This window comes from Entamoeba histolytica, genomic scaffold, assembly GCF_000208925.1.
Source record: "Entamoeba histolytica HM-1:IMSS scf_1104750518679 genomic scaffold, whole genome shotgun sequence".
NCBI lineage: Eukaryota > Evosea > Mastigamoebida > Endamoebidae > Entamoeba > Entamoeba histolytica.
In genome coordinates, this window is record NW_001915043.1 from 9,758 (window position 1) to 33,563 (window position 23,806).

Consider the following 23,806-nt stretch of genomic DNA (forward strand, 5'->3'; position numbering starts at 1 on the left):
TGCTAGAAGAAGAAGACGAAGGGATGTGATTAGTCTCCCCTGAGCCAGGAAGAATAGAAGCTATTTCTTTTAATACTTAATTAATTGCTTTTTATTTTATGACTTATATTTGTTAAATAATACTTAACTTCTTATTTTAAAATAATTACTTTTTACTTTATTAATTTGATAAAGCTATTTTGAATAAACCATAATAAAAATGAATTGAAAAATATAACCAAAATTAATAACAACAGGTCAGACGTTAATTATTGTAAGTATTTGAATGGTCTTTCCTTTTGGGCAGCAACTTTTGGTGCAGTAACAACATCAGCTGGAATTTCAACTTTAACAGCTTCAGTAGATGGTTTAACGGCTTGTTGTTTATTAGTTTTCTTAACGACTCTCTTTGGTGGAAGTCTATTTCTTCTATCAGTTCTAGATCTGACTCTAACAACTCTTCCGTGAATACCACATGAAACGCAATATTCTAATTTCATATAAGTTTTTGGTAACTTGTATTTAGTAAGAGCAGAATTATCAGAAATATCACGGACGGCAGCAGCTTCAACGATATTTTTAATTTGATATCTTTTGATAGCTTTATCTTTTGGTACACATCTTCCGCAATGACTACATCTAACATTTTGAGTGTGTCCTCTTCCCTTCTTAGATCTTCCGTTGTTTCTTCTCTTAGAAGTCATGCCTGTACGAATATTAGATGATTTTTTTTTTAAACCCTTGATATAATTTCTTTTAGTTTAATTATAATTTCTTTTAGTTTTAGTTAAATATTTAATACTTTTAGTTTATTTTATTTATTTTAAAACTATTGTTTTTATTCATTTGTTTTAGTTCTTTATTATTCAAAGAAGAATTTTTATTTGATGACCGAACGAAATAAACTTTCGATTGGAGTTGATTTGTCTTCTCAAGATTTTGATCTTGTAGATGTCTCAAAAAAAAGTGATAAGATTCTTCAATCTTTTTCATTTATTTCTGTTCCTTTATCATATGAATTTGATGTGAATGATCAAGAAGAACAATTTCAACCAACATTTTCTGATAGTTATTTAGATAGTTCTGTTGTTTCTACAAGGTGGTTTGGTAAATTATCATTATTTGATTGTTCACGTTCATTAGAATATTTATATGAAGAATTACAATGGGTAAATCATATTAGGTTGCCATGTATTATTATTCCTGAAGATGAGTCTTATTCAATAGAATATATAAAATGTATTAATACTATTTGTTCAATTACACAAAGTATTGTTTGGATATCATTATTATTAGATGAAAATACATGGAAACGATGGAATACACTTAGAAAAACACTAGGATATAATTTAAATATTCGACCACTTCTTATTCTTCAAAATAAAGAAATAGAATATAATTTATTAAGTATATGGAGAGCAGAAAATGTAAGTGGAGTGGTAATAAATAAATCATTAATAAATGAATATGGAAAAATACCAAGAAGTTTAGAAATATTTATTCAAAGTTTAATGGATTTTGATATTGCTATTATTTTAAAAGGATATTGTTGTCATGTAAAAGAAATGCAAAGAGATGTAAAATACTTTGAATGGTTAAAAGAGTCAAGAATGAAAATTTCTCGATATGAAGAAACAACAATACCATATAGAGATCAAATAGAAATTCCAATTCAACCATTATCAGAAAATTTAGAGTCAATAGTTTATGAGTCTTTTGAAAAAGAACCATTTAAATATGAAAAATATAGAGAAGCAATTATTATGGCAATTCAAGATAAATCAGATGTTTTTAGTAAATCAACACCATTAAATCCGTTTAAAATTGTAATTGCAGGAGCAGGAAGAGGACCATTAATTGCAATAACACTTGAAATATGTAAAAATTTTAGAATTGAACATAAAACAATAATTTATGCCATTGAAAAGAATCCAAATGCAATTGCAACATTAAAATTTAGAAAGAATAAAGAATATTGGAATAATGTTAAAATTATTTTTGATGATATGAGAAATGTTCATATGGAAAAACAAATTGATATTGTTATAAGTGAATTATTAGGTAGTTTTGGTGATAATGAATTATCTCCTGAATGTCTTGATTGTTTACTTCCTCAAGTATTAAAAGATGATGGAATATCTATTCCTTATAGATATACTAATTATATTCAACCAATATCTTCTGCATTATTATTTACTAAAATGATTGTTGAACAACATTCATTTGAATTACCTTGTGTTTGTAATCATTATCATTATCAACCTTTATCCTCTCCTCAACAATGTTTTAGATTTGAACATCCAACATCTCAAATAAATCATTCTCGTTATATAACATTATCTTTTCCAATGAATTATGATGCTGTTATTCATGGGTTTTCAGGTACTTTTAATGTAGATCTTTATAAAACAGTTAAATTAAGTATTGTTCCAAATGAACATTCACCTGAAATGTATTCATGGTTTCCTTTATTCTTTCCTTTAATTTCTCCTATTGAAGTAAAAAGAGGAGATATTTTAGAACTAAAATTATGGAGATGTGAAACTAAATTTAGTGTATGGTATGAGTGGTTAGTTACATCACCTGTTCTTTCTCGTCTTCATAATGCAGGTGGTAAATATTCAATGAGTCTTCAACGTTCTCATTAATTCAATATTTTTTACATTTTATTTATGTTATATATATCAAAATAATAAGAAATACAGAATTATTAAGTTGAAATACAAAAACGTCAATCTAAAAAAGAACTAAAATTAAAAAAAAAACAGTTCTGACGTCACATCTCATAAAAGAGTTTAGAGGCGATTAAAATGGATAATGAAATAGTTTGGTAGTGAAAAAGAGGATTAGAAGCTTCTTTTCATTATTTAAAGAAAGAATCAAAACTAAAAAATATCAAAGTAAAACAAATGGACGCTAAAGCTCTTGCAGGTATTGCTGACGCAAAACTTAAACATACTGAAACAGTTGATAAGAGTGCACCAGTTATTGAAAATGTTGAAATTAAGAAAGGTGATAGAAATGAACTTCTTAGTGGAATTAAAGAAGGAAAAGAATTAAAGAAAGCTGAAACTAATGATAGATCAGCTCCAGTTATTCCAGCTGATGCTAAAGTTCAAGAAAACAATAGAGGTGCACTTCTTGCTGATATTCAAGCAAAAGCCAAATAAATGGTTTTAAATCAATTCAATCGTTTTCTTCAAGTTAAAAGAAACTTTCATTTTTCTATTTTATAATTTTTAATTAAAAATTATAAAAGAAAATTAAAATTATTTTTTATTCTTTCATTTTATTTTATTCTTTCATTTTTTATTGTTTTTTTTTATAACATTAAATTAATTAAGACAAATTCATTTATTTTAATGTTTTGCACATTCATCATAAACATCAGAATATCCAAGTTCATACATTTTTAATTTAGAATCTTCAAAAGTATCTAATGAACTATCTAATGAATGAGCATATTTTCTAATAGTAGTTTTAAATAAATCATAACTTCCATACATTTTATCTAAACATTCTGTTATTAATGGATTTTTAATAGAAAGAATTAATTGAATAACATTCATTCCATGTCTAGTAGGTTCAATTAAAGTTAATAATCCATAACAATAAGCTTCTGGTAAAGGTTTATTAATTGAAGACCTATTAAATTCAGAATAAATTGAAAGTAAAGAAAAGATAGCTTTTTTATCATTAGAAGTTAAAATCATTTTAAAAAGGTCTAAATACATTTCTTCTTCATCACAAGCAAAACATTTTTTGATAATAAAAACGAGTTTTAAAAACATTCCATTATATAATTCTTTAATAATTTTTGAACCACCATCAGTAGTTAAAACCCATCTCATAATTTGATTATCTTTGTCAATGTCTTGAATAGTTGGATGAGAAATACTTACTAAATGATAAAATAATTTTTCTAAACCTTCTTCAATTGTTGAACGTGACATTAAATTAAGTAATGATAATGATTTAGTTGCATAAATAATAATAATTCTTCTAAATGAATTAATTTCAACATCATCTCCTTCACAAAAAACATTTAAATAAGTAATAAATTCTTTTAAATGAATTGAAGGAGAAGGATAAAACATTGAATAAAAAGAAGATACATAATGAACTATAACATCAATAAATCTAAAATCAATATGTTTAACAGATTTATGATAATTTAAAAACATTTGAAGAACAGTTTTTCTAACAATATCAGATTCTGAAGTTAATAATTTAATCATTTTAGTAACAATTTGATAATTAGTAATATCAAACATATAATTTTTAAGATAATGTAATATTCTAATATCTTGTAACTTTAAATTACTTTGTAATGAAAATGAAAAGAATTTATCTACCATTACATTTGGAAGAGGAATATCAAATGGATGAGTTTCTTCAACAAAATGAAAGATTTGATTAATATTTTTATTAAGTTTTGATTGTTTTTGATAAATAAGAATATAAGCGGTACTAATATATTCATTTTTATCTTTTTTACCAAAACATTTTTGTTGAATATTAAAATTATACCATGAAATTTTTTCTACTTTATCATCATTAAAATAAATCCAATCAATATTATTTTCTGGATTTAATATATAACTAATATAATGTCCTATATTTACAGTTCCAAAATGAACTATAATTCCTTTTAATATATAATTTTCTTTTTCACCATTATTTAATGGTAATTTAATTGAATATCCAAAACTTATTTCATCATTATTTTTCCATTGTGTTTTATTACTATTATATAATGATCTTTGAAATTGAATTTGAAGATAATCTGGATATTCTTCAATTGTTTGTAATTCATCATTTCTTTCAATAATATATTCTTCAATTGATTTTACACCAAAAGGAATAATTAAAAATAAATGTTTATCTTCTTGAATACCTTCTGATGTTTTGTTTTTAGTTTGAAATATAAAATGTTTTTCTAATTGTTTAAATTCTTCTTCAGGTAATTCTTTTTCTAAAACATCCCATAATAACATCATAAATTCACTTACATCATTAAATTCATTTAATTCCATTTTGGTATATTTTTGTAATTCTAATAGAAGGTTTTCTATTTTAAATTCTTCTCCATTCTTTGTAAAATATTTTAATGCTGAAATTAATAATAAAATTACCCTACTTTTACATGAAGTTTGTCTTAATATTGTTTGAAATTCTTCAATAGATAATAATTGTACTAAAACACTTGTCATATAACATAATTTGGATGGATTATAAAACCCTGAAAAATCAAATTCATTTATTCCTTCATATGAAATTGTATTATTAATTTTCACTATTTCATTTATATTATGAATTGTTTTTAATGATGTTAATAATATCCATCTTCTTCTTGTTGAAATTGTTTGATTAATATATTCAATAACTTCATTTGGATTAGGAGAATAATATTGAATAATTGAATAATAATAATCTAATTCATTAAATTGTTTTAATTCTTTTTGTCTTTGTGTGTTATCTTTAAATAAATTAAAAACATTTTTACATTGTTCAATAATATATGGTGTTGGATTTTGATTAAGAAGCATAGATACTAAAACAATATCTTTCATTTTTATTACTTCATTTATAAATTCATGATTATCTTTATATAATTTAACTGCATTAAAACAAAATGAATGTTTTTCATTTCCTTGTAATTTATTAACAATTTTATTAACCCATTTCCATAATTCATTTGGAATAATATAATGTAATTCTGGTGTAATAAATAATTGTTGAATAAATTTCATTCCATTTTCATTAATAATTTCTTCACATTTTGTTTCAATAATAGTTTTACAAATATCATTTGATAATAATGTAAGTAATTTACAATATACTTCTAATGTATCTTTATTATTAATATCATTAATATCAAATAAAAGAAGTTCTTCATGTAATAATTCAATATCATTTTGTTGTTTATAATAATTATAATATTTATATGGAATATAATTTGGTTCAAATTTTTGTTTTATAAAAGGAAGAACTTCTAATATTTGTAATTTACCATTAATATTTCCATTAATTAATTGTGTTACATCATTTTCTATTTTAGTTATATCAATAAATTTTATTGTGTTTGTTATTGTAGTTTCATATTCTACATTTTCATCTATCATTATTTCATCTCCTTCTTTTAATCCAACATCTTCTAATGCTGTATTTTTTGGTATAACATCTCCAAATGCAACTACAACTCCATTTTTATTTAATTGTTTTATTAATTCTTCTGCAGTTTGACGACAATAAACAATAATAAAATTATTATTATATTTTAATTGCATTCTTCTTGGATTTAATTGTTGATTAAAAGGAATTAATCTTTCTAATATAAAACGAATACTTTCAACTAAATCAATTTGATAATTTAATTTTTTTGATAATACTTCAAAACAACATTGAATAATTTCATTTAAAGGAGTTTTTTCTTCAAGAACGATATGAATAATATATTTTCTTAAGTCATGAAGATGATTATATCTTGATAATTCTAATGCAATTTTTATTTTTTCTATATCTTTCATTTTTGGATTATTTGCTTGTAAAACAGAAATAATAATATCTTGAACACGTTCACATACTGGTGGCATATTATTTAATATTGATCTTCTTAATGTATTTAGAACATTATCATCTAAACATTCTGCAAATAAATTATCTGCTGCTGTTTCTGCAACAAAATCATTTCCAATATTCATTAAATCAACAAAATAATTAATATTATTTTGATCTTTTCTTAATATTGAACATCCAATTTGAATTATTAATTTATTATTACTTTGTATAATACAATTTTTTATACAATTCTTTTCTTCTTCATTAAGACTTTCAAATTCCCATTTTGATAATAATTTTAATAATTGAATTATTTTATTTTCATTTCCTTTTTCTTTTATAATATCATTACATATTTCTTTAATACTTTCTTCTGTTAAAGTAATATTAAATTGATCATATAATTCATAGTTTATTTCAATTTCTTTAATTATATTTTTTATTATATACTTTTGTATTTTTGGTATTTTTATTAGTTCTTCATATATTTCTTTATTTCCTTCATTTATTGTATTTCTTTCTATTATGTTTTCTATTTCCTCTAATTCTTCTTGTTTAATTTCTTTTTCTTTTATTTCTCTTTTTATTTCTTTACTTTCTTCTCTATTCCTTTTTTTAATACTTTCTTCAATTCTTTCAACAATGTTTTTATTATCTTTTTCTTTACTTTCTTCTTTGAAATTACTTTTGTCCATTTATTCTTTTGATTTTTTAGTTATTGTAATGAACTAAATATTATTTTTTCCTTTTTTTTTTTGTAGTATCTATTAAATTTGTTATATATATTTCTTTTGTTTTTTTCTTTAAAAACAAAAAATAAATAATTTGTTATTAAAAAACATGTTTTTAATCATATGGATTTATACTTCCAGTAGTTCCTCCTGGAAGCAACATGCCTGCTTGTGTACTCCAAGAACCTGCCATTGATCCATCTGATGTAGAACCTGGTAAAGTAATATTACTACCAGCATATGAAGTAGCTTGTTGTTGATCAATTTTCATACTTTGTGCTACTAAAAAGTCTTCAGCACGAGGTGATAAAGTTTCCATTCCTTTATTTGAGAAGACATCACCAGTTTGTCTTCTTTGTTTCTTATGTTCTTCTTTTTTCGAATGTTCTTTAAACAAAGACCTATTCTTCATAACTTCTTGTTGAATTGTAGATGAACCAATTCCTTGATATAAAATATTTCCTTTATTTTCTTCTAATAATCTTCTTTTCTTTTCTTCTTCTTGTTGATTTATACGAATTAATGCAGGTGGTGTCATTGGTTGTAAAAAGAATGGATTAGAATTAAGGATATTTAATACAATTCCTTTACTTAATCCATCAGCATAAACTTGATAATATGTTGTAGCATTATATCCCATAGTTCGTAACTTTTGTGCTGCAGCTGGATTTGGTGCAATTTTTTGTAATACTTCTTCAGTAGTAAGTTGAGTTCCTGGAGGGAATGATCTTAATGGTTCTGTAGTAGGTGGAAGAGTATAATTACTTGGTAATGGAGTTTTAGTAATAAAAGGATGTTGTAAAGCTTGATCTGGTCTCATTCTAACTTCAGGATCCCATTGAAGTGCACGTTTAAGAAAATCTAAAAATGCAACTCTCATTTCCAGTTTATGAGGCTCATCAGCAGAAGAAACTCTAAAAGCAACTTTCATAGCAATATCTTCTAATGTTTTATATGTAAAATATTCTCTATTAGGTTCAGTATAAATATTATTATCTTCTTCAAATTCTCTTTTACTTTTAAATGCCCAAACATCATCTTTATTTTTCATTTCTGATGGTCTTTTTCTTCTAAAAAATTTAGAAGTTTTACTTCCTTTATCTAATAAATTTCTTGGAGGCATTCCTAACATATTAATAAATTTAAATAACATATTATATTCACTGTTTCCTGGAAATATTGGTATTCCAACAAATAATTCTGCTGCCATACATCCAAATGACCACATATCAATTGCACTAGAATAAGGTAATCCTAATATAACTTCTGGTGATCTATAATGTCTTGATTGAATATAAGAATATAACGTACTATTTTCAAAACATGCTGAACCAAAATCTATTAATTTAATGTTCCTTGATACATCAATTAATAATACATTTTCTGGTTTAAGATCACAATGAATAATTCCATTTCTAAATAATATAACAAGTGCTTCTAATAATTGTTGAAGAATTGATCGTGCTAATTGAACAAATAAGGCACGACAATTATTTTGTTTCATTAATTCATATAAATTAATTGATAATAATTCTGTTACAATACAAACATGATTATGAAATACAAAATGGTCTAAAAGACGAAGAGTATGTCCACGTCCATCAACATCAAATTTTTCATTTAATACTTGTAATACTGCTATTTCTAACATGGCTTGTCTATAATAAGCTGGTCTATTCTTTAATACTTTAATTGCTACAAATGTTTTATTTACTTCATCAAAACATTTTACAACTTGTCCAAATGCTCCTTGTCCTAATAAACAAAGAACTCTATATCTTGTTCCTTGTTTTTTTCCATATGAAACTACTCCTGGAACTCCAGTTCCAATAACCTCATCTGTATAAAGAATATAATCATATTTACAATTATCATGATAGTCATTATGTGCTGGTGTTGATGGTGATGTTAATGCTCTCTTTGTAATAACAGAAGAAAAATCGAGGTTTGGATTACATCTTTTTAGTACATCAATATAAGTAATAGTCGCTTGTCGTACTGAAGATTCCTATTTTAAATAAGTTTTTTTTTATTTAAAAATTAACTATTCTTTCTTAAAACAAACAAAATCATTCCCTGGTGACATTGAACGATTTTCTTTAGTAAATGGAGTAAAGAAACTATCTTGTGAACAAAGGTAATTCATACGATAATCAGATTTAATAAATCTTTTTCTATGATGGTGGGTTGTTGTTGACATTAATGTCTTGTTAAATCTTTATCTCTTTTGAGTTCATTGTTCTTTGTTTCTCTTCTAGAATCTGAATCTTCGATTCTTTCAATAGAAAATTCAATTGTTTCACTTTTTTTTCATTTTTTCTCTTTTTATTTTTATTTTTCTTTTCTCTTTTTTTTTTTTTTCTAAATTTTATTCTATTTTAAATCCTTTATTTCGGGATTTTTACCTAATTCTCTTTCAAATAAAAATATATAAATAGATTCGTATAAAAAAATTTAGAAACAACTATAAATAGTTTATTAACAAGTTAATAACAAAATTAATAATTAAAAAGATAAGATGTTGATGATGACAACTTAGTTATGGAGGTGAAACTTGAAATTTTAAATATAAAAATAAAAGTTTTAGTTTACAATAACACAAATTAAATAACACAATGTTTAAAGACATTATCATCATGAGTTATCGTTTATTCATAGAAAGTGTTGAAGGATATATTTCTATTAAACCTGAAGTTACTTATTTCTCTTTATTACTCTTATTAATATTAATTAGTTTATGCAGTTCATATTTTATTAGAATGAATAAACCAAAATTTGGACATCGACCACAAAAAATAATAAATCCTTGTGCTAAAAGTTTATTATTAAAAGTTGATGAAGTTATTGCACTTATTAAACAACCATTAATAAAACCATCACCTATACATAATGGGTGGAATATAACAGTACCTAAAATGGTTGATATTAGTAAATTTACTGATGATAATTATCTTTCATGGGAAACAGATAGAGAAAGAGTAAAAGAATATATTGCAAATATATCATCAGGACTTTATATTGAACATGAAGATATTTCTATTATTCCAAGATCTATTAAACATTGTTGGAAAGCAAATGGAAAAGAAAGTATAATATCATTAGTTGAATGGAATTTTAGTTATAGAAAAAGATTTAGTTTATTTAAAGAAGAAGAAGAAGGAGTTTGGATTGCTCATAAAGGTATGGGAACAGTTGGTACATGTCATATATTATCCAAAACAGAATATCAAAAATATTTAATGAATGTGTATTCAATGAAATGTAATGGTAATTGTATTATTAGAAGTGGAGCTATTGATTCATATATTCGACTTCGTCAATTTATTCAAGTATTAATGAATACAATAAAACCAAATTCATTACAACTTTCTTTTAATCAAAGAATTAATCCATTACAATTATCTCCTACAATTAAAGTATGTTCTATTTCATTAGTTAGTACTTTTAAATTTGCAATAACTGAAAAAAATATTGCAGAAAGACAACATCGTTTATTACAAGAAAAAGTATGGAATAAAATGAGAATTGAAATAACTCATTTAAATTATCAATTTAGTTTAAATGAATTATTTGGTATTTCTATTGGAGAAACAACTTCAAAAGATATTAATCAAATTGGTTTATATCAATTAATTGATTGGTTTAAGAAAGATATTCAATGTAAAGAAGATATTACAGTATTAGAACTTATTAAAATATTATCAGGAAAAGAAAAACAACGTGCAATTTTATTACGTTCAATTCTTGATGGACATGAAAAATTAATAACTCAAAGTAGAATTCAAGAATTATTAATTCTTTGTCTTTATTTATTATTATCAAATATTGTTATTTGTATTAATTGTAAAAGTGGATGTGATAGAACAGGTATGGTTTTTGCTCTTGCATCTTCACTTTGTCAAATACTTGAAACACGAGAAGAATATTTAGAAGATATTGTTTATGTTATTCTTCATTTTGATGCTATTGGAAAAGAAATAAAAAATGATTTTGATACTTCTTTAAATAAAAAAGAAATTAGTATTAACGAACAACGTGAATTGTGGAATCAATTTATTATCAATAAAGCAGCTAATTCATACTCAATAAATGACAAAGCAAAATATCATTTAATATTTATTGAATTACAAAATTGTATATTTGGTAATTTAATTGAAGTTGGATTACCAATAACAGTGTTGTCAACTGGAGTTTGTGGATTTAAATATGGTAAAGAAAGTTCATTTTTTAAAAATCCACATATTTCAAATGGATTACCATTTTATATTATTAGTGGAAATAAATCATTTTCTCAAGTTACTTTTAGAAAATTATTAGTTGGAGCAAGTAATTTACGTGGAGGTTCAGATTAATATTTTATTCTATTAATATTCTTATTATAAATAAAAGTTAAATTATAAATTCTTATTAAACAAGTGTTGGAATCTACTTGTTAAATTGTTCATCATTTTTTCAAATTGTTCAATGTTTTGGTCTAACATCTTAATCTTATTTTGTTCTTCTTCTATACTTTTATTTAAAACATCTAACAACTTTTTAATAGACTCTTCATTATTCATTAAAGCTGACGTTGTGCATTTTAATAGTTCTTCAGTTTGATCATTAAACTCTGTAATGGTCATTGGTTTTTCATTTGTCTCTGGTGATTGGGTCATTACTTTCTTAAATCAATTTCAAGTTTTATCTCATGAGATTGTATAATGAATTGATTCAATCTTTTCATAAAAGAAAAAAAATTCACAAATAAAATAGAAATTTAAATTTTTCGTGATCAGAACATATCCTCATCAAATACTTGTTCATTGTCTTCTTCATCTTCTTCAATACTTTCACTCATCTCTTCTAAATCATCCTCATATTCTTTTTTTGTTTTCTTAGAACTTCCTTTTGTTTCTTTAATCACAGGAGTTGTTGCTTGTTTTAGCTCTTTTGTGAATTTAGTTTTGTTTGCTGTTGATACACTTTTAAATAATTCTACTTTCTCAAGACTTATTCCAATTTTTACCATTTCATCCCAAATTTCTTTCTCAAGTCCAAATTTTAATGCAACAGCAACAGCTTGTTTAACATCAATAGACATTAACCTTATAATAGTGTTTCTTATATACATCATAGGAATAGCTGCATATCCTCTTGAGTCCATAAATTTCCCTGGTGTTTTATTTGTTAACATTAATAACCTTGTTTGATTTCCTCCTCGTTTACTTATTTTACCTAATGTTTTTGGAAACATTACCTTCATTCCTGGATTTGTTGTTTGACCATAATAAGTTGAAAGACAAACTTTAAATATTCCTGTAATTGGCATTAATTTCCAATTTTGAGTTTTATTAACTACATTTTGGAAAATATCACCAATTGCAAATGAACCAAATGATTTAGATAATGCAGAAAACTTTTGAGCACGTAATAATGAATCATGTAAATAAATTGGCATCATAAAATTATCCATAAAGAAAATCTCATTTTTTTCAATAAAACTAGTTGAAGAATATCGAGTTATTAACGTAGGAACTATTTCAACATAATCAACATCTTCATTTTTTTCTCCTAATGTTACTCCACATTTCACAAATGATTGTAACATATTAATTCCATATCTAACATCTCCATGTGCTTTAGAAGCAATTTGATTTAAATTTTCATCACTTACATGAACACCTTCTTTATCACAAATATATTTTAAACGTTCAGTTAATTCACTAACACTAATTTTTGAAAAATTAATAGTTTCACAAACATTTATTAATGGTTGCATTTTTTTATCCATAATATCATTACAAATACATACAATTGGTTGTTCAGTTTCTTTTATATATTTAACTAATTCAGTAATTCCACCTCTATCACCAGAAGACATTCCATCAACTTCATCCATTATAATTAATGGCTTTTTATTTTTACTTCCATCAATACTTATTTGTCCATTTAAAAATATTCGTTTAATAGCTAATTCAATTGAACTTTTATTTCTTGTATCAGAAGCATTAAATTCAATTGGATTAAACCCTAAAGTTTTTCCAACAATTTTAGATACTGTTGTTTTTCCAACTCCAGGAGCACCAGCAAGTAATACAGCTCTTCTGTCTGGAATAACTTTTTCCCATTTATTAATCCAAGTATAAAATTTAGCAATTTGATTTTTATTTCCAATAAGATCACTTTTTGTTTGGGGTCTATATTTCTCTGTCCAAATAATTTCATTTGAATTAATAACAGTAGTGTTTTCATCTACATTAGTTGGTTGTTGTTTTTGATTATTTGTTTGATTAGGTATGCTCGTTGTTATTACGTTATTTCCTAATTTTTGTTTTACATAATTAAATACATCATCTTCGCTCCATATAGGAATTCCTTTTTCTTTTGCTTTTTCAATTTTTGATGGTCCAGCTTCTTCACCAGCTATCAAAACAGCAGTTTTTCCGCTGATACTTGTTGCAACATTTCCACCAAAACTAATAATATACTCTTTCATTTCATCTCTATCTAATTCATCATATACACCTGTTAATACAAAATTTTTCTTTTGAAATTCATTTTCTCCAAAGAAATTTCCAACTCCTCTTGGAATAATTTTTGATCCTTTATTTTTTGCTGTAGTATCATGACTAAAAGCATTGAAGTGGGTTTTTTTCGATTCAATTGGTTTAGATGTTTTCTTTTGTTTATTAGGTTCAATAGTTGTTTTTTTAACAATAACATTTATCGAAATTTTTGTTTCTGTCTTTGTATCATATTGTTCTTCAATGCTATCAAGTTGTTCATTAGTTTCTTGTTCTTTTGTAACTGATTTTATTTGTTTGTTTATTTTCTTTTTACTAGTTTTTGATGATGGCATTTTAGGTTTTTTAACCTCTTTATCATTATTTTGAACTTTATTTTCTTTTTTTTCTGAGCTCAGTTGAATAGAAGTAGGTGGAGATCCCATTTTTTCATGTGAAGAGGACGAAAGAACTTTTGCTCCATCTTTTATTTTTGGTTTTGTTTTTGAAACAAACCACTTGTCCTGAATATATTAATGTCTTTTCATATTAAAATAAGGTATCCTCAAACAAACAAGACTCATTTGAGAATTGAGTTTTTCTTCAGTTTCTTAGATAAAAACAAAAATAATTTTTTCATTGGGATAATACTCTAATCAATTTTTTTGTTATTTGATTAATTTTTTGATAATGCAAAAGGCGTATTACTTAATAAATTTTTCAAGTACCAAATAACACTATTTTATTATACTGTTTTTTGAATTGTTTTAAAGTTTTAAAAGTATGTAACATCATTTAAAAACCTGAAAATAATAAAAATAATAAAATGAAATTAAACAATTTATTAATTTAAAAGGAAAAACTAGTTTTGTTTAAATAATGCAATCTGATATACACTCATCTCCTACCAATACTCCAATGGGTGAGGAACAAATTACCAAAGAAATAACTAATGAAGAGTCAAATAGTCAAAAGAATAAGGAAGAAGAAGTAAAGCATACAAAAATTATGGAAGAAGAACAACAAAATCCTAACCAGACAGAAATCCCCCAAGTCACAGCTGTAGATAGTAATAACACAATTCAACGAGAAAATGGTGTGGTAAAAGGAGAAATAATAGAAACAGACAGAAGTATACAAGAAAAGAAAAAACAAACTATTAACGAAGAAGAATTATTACAACAAGAAGAAACTAAAGAAAAACGTCAAGTAGAAATTGAGAATGAAACTGTTAAAAAGCCTCATACAACAAATAAAGAAATTAAAACAACAACTTCTTTTACTAAACAAAATAAAAAAGAAACAAAAGTAGAAAAAAGTTTTAAAATATTATTATTCTTTAAAAATGAATATGGAGGAATTTCCTCTCGACAGTCATATTTTTCTTTAGGTAATAAAATAAAAAAATTACTTAATACTAAAAATGTAAAACCATATCAAATCAAAGATTCTTGGGGAATTGATGACTTTTATCATTCATTAATGGATTTAACAATAGAACCAAGATTTAATGTAATGGAAAGTAGACATGATTATGTTCAATGGGTATTTCCTACATTTGTTAAATCAATGTTTAATTGGAATAGTTATACCCTTGATAAGGAAGAAGCAAATTATTTTAGACAAGATAACCAAATAACACTTAAATTTATTAGAATGTATCGTTTATTTATCAATTTCTTAGGTGGGGATATTGTTGATCTTTCAACAGGAAAAATATCACCACTACCTGATGAAAAAATTAGAAAAGAACGTTTTAAAAATTTTAATTGGAGTGGTCATAATTACCTTAGAGTTACTAGAATCTTTAATTCGCTTCATGCATTTGGTCTTAAACCTTATATGGTATCTTTATTTTCTTTCTTTAAAGAAAATATTCAACATTTTAAGAATTGTCGTGACTCAATGGACAATTATTGGGTAAAAGCACTAAATGAAGATAGAGACATTAATAAAGAACCAGTTGACTTTGAATATTCTGATAATTCTATATTTACATTAATTAACAAAACAATAGAAGAATCAAAGAGTAAAGAAACTGATTTGGTAATGAAAAAATTAGAAACTACACTATCAATAACTTATTAATTTTGATTTTGAAGTTCATATTTTGAGAAACTATTCAAGTTTTAAAAAAAGAATTTAATTTAATTTGCAGACTAAAACACAAATATTGTCCGTTGAACCTGATACAAAAGCTACATCACAAAGCAATGCTGAAAGCTCGGCAGTTCTAGAACTTTTCTTTTTATTTAATAATGAAACAATATCATTATTACTGACTTGATCCCAAAGACCATCAGAAGCAACAATTAAAAATTGTTCATTTTCAGTTCTATCACAAACAACAAATTCTGGTAAGTCTGAAATGACTGGTTTAAGATTAATATCACCAATTGAACGTGATACTATATATTCACCAAAAACTCTTCCACGTTCAGTATATCCACCACATTCTTTAATTCTTTTAAATTCTTGAGGATTAGATGGAGTATGTTCTTCACATAACTGAGTTACTTTTTTTTCAGTTATATAAATTGCTCTACAATCTCCACATTGTGCTACATAAATATGTGAAGGAGTAAGAAATGTAACAGTAACAACTGCACCATCAGTAACTTTTGCTTCTTTTAATTGATTTTGCATTTCTTTAAATGCTTGGAAAAATGCTGTTTTTATATTTTGTGTTTTCAAGAAGTTGTAAAGAATTTGTGGAAATTTAGTAGCAAAAGTATTTGATACAACACTTCCAAGATGACCATCAATAGCAGCAAATAAGAAAAAGTCTGGAGCAGTAAAATTCGGAATGCAAATAATTGAATCTTGCATTTCTACTCTATTAGAACATTTAGAACAAAAAGAAAATGAAGGGGGTATAGTACTAAACTCTTCTAGTTTTAAGAAATTTGGTAAGAATGGATATTGTGTGGCTTGCCAATTTGGATTTCCATCAAGACGTAATGCAAATTTTCTTTGACCAATATTTGGACTAACAGAAAGATTATTACAACTTAAATCTAATACAGATAATGATGGAAATTCATTAGTGTGAAGAACAAAATTAGTTAATCCATTAGATGAAAGATCAAGTATTTGAAGTGATGGTAAAGGAGGACGAGTATTAGGTATTTCTCCTAAAGCATTATGAGAGAGTTTCAGTCTTTTTAAATTTGTTGTATATGGGAATTTGATAGAGGTAAGACGATTACATGAAATGTCTAATGAAATTAATGCACCATTTGTAAATTCTGGGAAATTACTTAATGAATTCATTGACAATGATAGACGTTGAAGTTTTGGTAATTTTGAAAGAATAGTAGGAAAGTCAATGAATGAATTATTGGCAAGATGAAGTAAAGTCAATTGTGTAAGTGTTGATACATCATTTGGAATTTGACTTATCTGATTTCCTGATAATAATAAAACTTGAATATGTTGTAATGATCTTGAAGGGGGAAATGAAGTGAGTTGATTATAAGAAGCATTTAATTTAGTTAAACGAGAACAATGATCAAAAATAGGTGGGATAGAAGTAAGTCCATTAAAACTAACATCAATAGATTTTAAGTATTTTAATTCTAGAGGTATATCAGGGATTGTAATAATTTTATTTTTACTAATATCACATAATTGAAGATTAGTAATTTCCATTAATTTCAAAGGAAAATGGTCAAAATCATTGTTTTTTAAATAAATATTTCCTATTTGTGGTGTTCCTTCTGGGTTGAATGTGTTAATAATATTATTAGATACATTAAAACTATCAGTACTTAAGGGTAAATGATCAATCTCTGAGATTTTGTTATTACTTAGATTTAAGTCTCTCATTTCATGAATCTGACATATTCCATTAGGCATTTCACTAAGTTTAATGTCATTCATAAGTAATGTTTGTAATTTAATAAGATTATCTAAAGGTTCATTGAATGAGTCAACTAATGTATTTGTTAATGAAATAAATCGTAGTGATTTTAATTTAAAAAATCCAGTTGGTAATGTTTTGATAGGATTTGAAGCTGCGTTGAAAAAAGACAAACAGGTTAATTGAGTGATAGATTCAGGAATAACCTCAATATTATTATTTGAAATATTAATACTTTCTAATTTAGATAAGCAACCAACAAAAGGTAAGGAAGTAATTTTATTACATTCCAAGTTAATATATATTAAATTATTCAATCCAGTAAGTCCTTCTATTTGAGACAAATTATTTTGACTTAAATCTAAATGAGTTAGTAATGAGAAATTACATCCTAAAGGTATTTTTGTGATTTCATTTGATCCAAGATTAAGTTCTTTTAATGAACCTAAAGTATAAGGCAAAGTACGTATTTTATTTGCGAATAAAGACAGTTGATATAATTTAGTTAATGTTGATAAACAAGTTGGAATTTCTACAATATAATTTCTACACAAATCTAATTTAAGTAACGACGGTATTTCTGTTAGTGTTTCTAATGAACTGATTTGGTTTGAGTCAGCATTAATGTGAGTTAATCTTGTTAAATTCTTCAGAGATTTAGGAAAATTTTGTAAATCATTTCCAGAAATATTTAGGTCTTCAACAAGAGTATTTATAGTGATGTCTGATTCAGAAATAACTTTTAAATGAAGACCTTGAAGTTCCAAGTAATTCATAAATTGAAGTATTACAGTTCATTTCTTTTCTATGAAATTTTTATTTTTTTCTTTTTTAATAAGAAGAATGAAAAAAAAAACAGGCATTTAAAAATTGTTTTATTTTTTGTCAGTTAATTCGGTAACAGTTTGTGGATTTGTAATGATAGAAAGTGTAGAATAAAAGTTGGTTTTTGAAGATCCCTTATTTTTGTCTATAATATCTTGAATAAGTGTTGTTCTTCTTAAATATGGTTTTAAATAATCATCTGGTGATATATTTAAACTACAACAATAACTAGCGTTAATAGCTGTTTCTCTTACTAAATTAGGAAGAACTTCTTTTCCAACAATCATCCCATCTATTAATGGACCAAATTGTCTAATACTTTGTTTTCTCCAAATTCTAATTTTATGTAAACCATTTCCAATTGGTTTAATAACAATATGTGCAGCATTAAATTGAGATGAAATAGTCCTAGGACTGTATATGTCTGCTTCATTCCAAATAATATGAACATAGTCATTTCCAACATGTCGTTTCTTAATTATTTGTTGATCGTCATTAAGAACTGTTGGCATTAGAGTAATATCATGAAAAATAACTTCTTTTGTTGCATCAGCAAAATATCTAATATTCTTTCCTGTTGATAAATATGTTTTATCTAATCCACCCACAAATCCAGAATGTGTTTCAATATCAATGGTCCATCCTAATCCTTCTACAAATTCTTTATATGCTGGTGATCCTTCTTGATTTTTAAGAATATCAAATTGGTCATGTTGTCCATTTTTAACATAAATAAGACCTATTTTATGGAAACTACGAACACATGATTTATCTAATCCTTCTACTAATGTTTTAAATTTATCTGTTGGTGTAATTGGAATTAATGTGGTATTACTTTTTCCAATAACATCAATATTTTGAGTTGAACATAATAACATTTGTATTAATAATTTAGTTGAATCTATTTCATGTCGTTCTAAAGTTATTATTTTATTTGTTTCTTCTTCTATTTTGTTTTCATTAAATCCTTTAATTTGTTGTTGTATATTTTCAAAAGTATCTTTTAAAGATTCTAATTCATTACAATATTCTTCTTTATTAATATTATTAGGTAATTCCCAATCTAAGAAATCAGGTTCTTGGTCTAAAATTTGATTAATAAGAGAACGTAATTTATTTTCATGTGGATCAATTGGTTTTTCTTCTATTTTTTCTTTTGGTGCAGATGTAATAATATCTTTTACGCTCAGTTTTCTTACACAGGTATCATTTGGTATTCCAATATCATCTAAAATAGAAACTGATTGAACATTCCATGAACTTTTACCAACTGCATTTCTTATAATCATTCTACAGAAATTTTCATCTTTTCTTTCTTCAATTGATAATAAATTATTTCCATAAGCCCACCATGTTGTTGAACCTTCTCCTTCTATTTGTGAAGATAAATATTTATCATTTCCTTTCTCACTTGGAACAAATGCAAATGCATTTAAAAGAGTTTGGATGAAAATTTCAGCACATTCAGGTGCTGATGCTCTATAAAGATTTAATGGATTAATAGTCTTTTTTTCTTGTTTTAAAGTCATTGCAAAAGAAATTGCATTTAATAAATCAACTATAATTTCAGGAGATAGTGCTTTGAAAAAAATAAACGAAGGTGAAAATACCCATTCTGTTAGTGCAGTGAAAACACAACCAATAGCTTCTGTTTTTACTTGTGGATTTAATATAGTTTTGATTAATCTTTTAATCATAAATTGAATATCATTAATAGTAAAGTATTTAGTAAAAGAAGCTAATTCACAAATAACCTCACTAGCAGGTCTATAAATATTTTCATTTTCAACTTCAATTTTTTCAATAATCATTAATAATAATTTCTCAATATTAAAATCAGGATTAATTTTTCTTGAAAATATTATATGTGCAGCAATAGAATATATCAAAGAAATTTGACATGAAATAGATTTAAATACTTCTAATAATGGTTTAAAACATTCTGATAATTCTTCTTTTAAGTTAAATTCAAAAGATAATTTATTAACATTCGATAAGTCAAGAACAATAGATGGATAATTTTCATTTACACATATAAGAGAACTTAAAAGAAGGACAATTTGATAATTTCTATTTGTATTTGATGTTGGTAATAATAAATCAGAACTTAGAGATTTTAAGTGTTGAACAAAGTAAGGAATCAAAAGTGGATATCCAGGAATTTGGTTATAAACAATATCATATAATTCTTCCATTAATATAATTGGAATAATTTCAAATCCTTTAATAACTTTTTCATAAAATAAATTATATATTTCGTTATTAAATCTTACATATGAACGATTAATTAATTTACATATAAATCGATATAATAATTCTGTAGTTTTTGAAGTTTGATTTTGACGTTCAAATGAATCAAAAAATATTTGACCAAAAATGTCAACTAATTTTAATATTTTTTCATTTGATTGTAATATTCCAAATTGAAATAATTTAGTTTCAGACTGAATAAAAGTTATAGCTATTTCATATAATAATGATAGTCCATGTTCATAACTTTCATTTAGAGAATGATTAAAAATTCCTTCAAATAAATAATAAAAATTATACCATAATTCAAGTGCTTTATCTCCATCTGTTTCAGGAAGATATTCTTTAAATGATTCATCAAAAGAAGGTGCAACAAATATATCTTCTATTGTTTCAAGATGAGTTGAACGTTCAACTTTTTTTGAACCAACAATTACATCATCAGTATTTTCAAGTAATAAAGGAGAATAAAAATGTTGTAATATAATCCTAACAACATGTTTAATTTTAATACCAATTTGGTATATAACATTTTCATTATAATAATACTTAGATAAATCATCTTTTAATATTTTCCATTGGTCAGGTCCAAATTTCCATTGTACAAAAAGAATAATTAATAAATCAATATATGAAGAAACAATTGGAGTTTTTTCTTGTTTTATGAGATAATCAATACAACATAATACCATTTCTTTCATTGTTTTCTTTAATATATCACTCAAAGAACTTTTAGCAATTATTAAAATTTCTTGTTTAATTTGTGTAGCTAAAGGCATACAAATTTCTACTGTAGAAGAACTGAATGGTTTATCGAATATAACTGAAAGAGAAGAAATGATATGAGTTTGAAGTGATAAAACTTGTTCTTCTTTTTCTAAAACTAATGGATTAAGAAGAATGAGATTAGAAAAATACCTAATTACTGATAAAATAACTTGTGATGATGTTTCATTAATTTCTAATTGTAAAACATGATTAAAATAATATTTAATAAAAAGAATAAAAGAAGGTCTTTTCTTTAATCTATCAACTACAAGTGAAGTATATAATTCTTTCAATTCCTCTAATACAAATAATTCTACTTCACTTGAATGACCATCAAAATTTATTTGATGTTCCTGTTTATACTTATAATTTGCTTGATCAGCAAAATGAGGATAAATAAATGATAATAATGCTTCTAATAATAAATAGAGTTTATCAAATGTTTCAGGTGTTTTAATTAAGTCAATAAAAATTTTAATAAATTTCTTTGTCATTTCTTTCTGATTAATTTGGTCATGACTAGTACAATAACAATTTTCTCCAAAATCTAATTTATTTACTGGAAAATCATTTTCATTATCATAGAGTTGACCTATATTGATACTTTTAATGAATGTTGATGTTAAAGTAGATTCAACTCCATAATGAAGGATAATATCAAGTAAAGTTTTAAAACAAGCTTCACGTAATTCTGGATGTGATTCAATCTTCAAATAATTGTCAAAAACTTTCTCTAAAATAATCAGTTAAAGTGATTTTATGATTATTACTTGTAATTTAATCACAAACGATACAACTCAAAATTCTTTAATTCATCTAAGGAATAATGTCTATACATAATTCTTATGATTTTTAAATGAATTGTAGCATCTTTATAACTAACTGAAATTTTTCCTTTTTTGAGGTGTGAAGAAATATTTTGAAATAATTCAATAACTAATGTAGTAAACATTTCACGATTTTGTTTTATAAAATTATCAAAATCATCAGGTGACATATATTTTTCTGACAATGAAATACATGCCCGAACTTTTTTGTTGACACTTTCTTTTGGTTCAAACATTAGAGTTTGTTTCTTTCGAATTTTCTTATCAACTTCGCTACTCATCTTCTTTTAATAATTAGATTTAATAGATTTAATAATTTCTTTTTATAGAAATTGAAAAGATGATAATAAAATGCCATTAACTCATGTTTTTAATCAATAAAATTCTGGAAATTAAAAACTTATAAAAATGATTTACTCATTTGAAAAATCTTAAAATTTATTTAAAGTTCTTTTGTTATCAATAACATCAAATAAATAAAAATTACTAAATTAAATTTAAGTAAATATTGATTTTTCTATTTCTTGTTATTTATTTGAGATTATTATTTTCACTCTTTTCAGAATCATGTTCATGAAGTATTTCTATATCTTATATTCCACTTCTATTATCTCTATATTATTTCATTATATCTTTCATATTATTATTCATTTTATCTTTTATCATTATTTAAAAATAAAACTATAATATCTTATTCTCTGTTTGTCTTTACTATTCATTCTTCTGTTTATTGGAATTATATTGTAATTTAATTTATTCTTTTAAATTTATCTTAGTGAATGTTATACATTTCTACTGTATTAATAAATATTATTTTATCTTTTTATCATTTATAATTATCAATTTGTCATATCATTTTTTCTTCTTTATTTTATCTTCTATATAAATATAATGTCTTTCATTAAACATTCACTTTTATTGAATATTTATTGTTTCAATTCATTGAATATTTCTTTATTTTTATTCTTCTTTTGTTTTTATCATTTTTATTTGTGTTGTTTAATTTCATTTTATTCTCTTGTTTTATTCTATTTATTTTAATTGTATTTTAGTTATTCTCATCATTTGAATATTCATTTATTTAATTCATATTTAATTCATATTTAATTTGTATTTAATATTATAACTTTATTTTATTTTATAATTACAAATAATACAATATTTCATTTATTATTTGATGTAGTTATTGAATTGTTAATTCATACAAATATATTATTTAGTTCATTAATTATATTGTTTATATTCATTTCTTTTTATATTAATATTCTTCATTATTTTATTTGTTAATTTCTTATCATTTCATTTTCATTCAATTTGAATTTCAATTTACTAATACGTTTCATTCTATTTGTTATTTAAACTACAAATATTGAAATAATAGAGAATAGAAATATAATAAATGATAAGAATGGTGTATGAAACACAAACAAATGAAATTTAAAATCAAAACAAATAACAAAATAAACAATAATGAATAGTAAAGAAATAACAAAGTTGAAAATACAACAGATAATTAAACAA

The 23,806-nt window shown here is 24.3% G+C and overlaps 10 protein-coding genes across 10 annotated transcripts, besides 1 other annotated feature; 4 read left to right on the forward strand and 6 right to left on the reverse strand.

Annotated features, from left to right (window-relative positions):
• Positions 1-94: part of a repeat region that runs on past the window's edge.
• A 154-nt stretch (positions 95-248) lies between these two features.
• Positions 249-683, reverse strand: EHI_158550 (40S ribosomal protein S26, putative; the record flags this gene model as incomplete). Its single annotated transcript, XM_644618.1, has 1 exon — positions 249-683. The coding sequence occupies one exon, from the start codon at positions 681-683 to the stop codon at positions 249-251; it is 435 nt and encodes a 144-aa protein (XP_649710.1).
• A 183-nt stretch (positions 684-866) lies between these two features.
• EHI_158560 (Skb1 methyltransferase, putative) lies at positions 867-2,627 on the forward strand (the record flags this gene model as incomplete). Its single annotated transcript, XM_644617.1, has 1 exon — positions 867-2,627. One exon carries the CDS (start codon positions 867-869, stop codon positions 2,625-2,627), a length of 1,761 nt encoding a protein of 586 aa, XP_649709.1.
• Positions 2,628-2,888: 261 nt separating this feature from the next.
• On the forward strand, positions 2,889-3,149 carry EHI_158570 (actobindin, putative; the record flags this gene model as incomplete). The annotated part of the gene is made up of 1 exon (XM_644616.1): positions 2,889-3,149. The coding sequence occupies one exon, from the start codon at positions 2,889-2,891 to the stop codon at positions 3,147-3,149; it is 261 nt and encodes an 86-aa protein (XP_649708.1).
• A 189-nt stretch (positions 3,150-3,338) lies between these two features.
• EHI_158580 (ubiquitin carboxyl-terminal hydrolase domain containing protein) lies at positions 3,339-7,235 on the reverse strand (the record flags this gene model as incomplete). Its single annotated transcript, XM_644615.1, has 1 exon — positions 3,339-7,235. The coding sequence occupies one exon, from the start codon at positions 7,233-7,235 to the stop codon at positions 3,339-3,341; it is 3,897 nt and encodes a 1,298-aa protein (XP_649707.1).
• A 151-nt stretch (positions 7,236-7,386) lies between these two features.
• On the reverse strand, positions 7,387-9,471 carry EHI_158590 (protein kinase, putative; the record flags this gene model as incomplete). The annotated part of the gene is made up of 2 exons (XM_644614.1): positions 7,387-9,279; positions 9,337-9,471. The coding sequence occupies 2 exons, from the start codon at positions 9,469-9,471 to the stop codon at positions 7,387-7,389; spliced, it is 2,028 nt and encodes a 675-aa protein (XP_649706.1).
• A 415-nt stretch (positions 9,472-9,886) lies between these two features.
• Positions 9,887-11,623, forward strand: EHI_158600 (uncharacterized protein; the record flags this gene model as incomplete). The annotated part of the gene is made up of 1 exon (XM_644613.1): positions 9,887-11,623. One exon carries the CDS (start codon positions 9,887-9,889, stop codon positions 11,621-11,623), a length of 1,737 nt encoding a protein of 578 aa, XP_649705.1.
• Positions 11,624-12,042: 419 nt separating this feature from the next.
• On the reverse strand, positions 12,043-14,199 carry EHI_158610 (Activator 1 140 kDa subunit, putative; the record flags this gene model as incomplete). Its single annotated transcript, XM_644611.1, has 1 exon — positions 12,043-14,199. The coding sequence occupies one exon, from the start codon at positions 14,197-14,199 to the stop codon at positions 12,043-12,045; it is 2,157 nt and encodes a 718-aa protein (XP_649703.1).
• A 433-nt stretch (positions 14,200-14,632) lies between these two features.
• EHI_158620 (uncharacterized protein) lies at positions 14,633-15,841 on the forward strand (the record flags this gene model as incomplete). The annotated part of the gene is made up of 1 exon (XM_644610.1): positions 14,633-15,841. One exon carries the CDS (start codon positions 14,633-14,635, stop codon positions 15,839-15,841), a length of 1,209 nt encoding a protein of 402 aa, XP_649702.1.
• A 54-nt stretch (positions 15,842-15,895) lies between these two features.
• Positions 15,896-18,391, reverse strand: EHI_158630 (leucine rich repeat / protein phosphatase 2C domain containing protein; the record flags this gene model as incomplete). Its single annotated transcript, XM_644609.1, has 1 exon — positions 15,896-18,391. One exon carries the CDS (start codon positions 18,389-18,391, stop codon positions 15,896-15,898), a length of 2,496 nt encoding a protein of 831 aa, XP_649701.1.
• Positions 18,392-18,490: 99 nt separating this feature from the next.
• EHI_158640 (Rap/Ran GTPase-activating protein, putative) lies at positions 18,491-22,566 on the reverse strand (the record flags this gene model as incomplete). The annotated part of the gene is made up of 2 exons (XM_644608.1): positions 18,491-22,191; positions 22,248-22,566. The coding sequence occupies 2 exons, from the start codon at positions 22,564-22,566 to the stop codon at positions 18,491-18,493; spliced, it is 4,020 nt and encodes a 1,339-aa protein (XP_649700.1).
• Between the last annotated feature and the right edge of the window lie 1,240 nt (positions 22,567-23,806).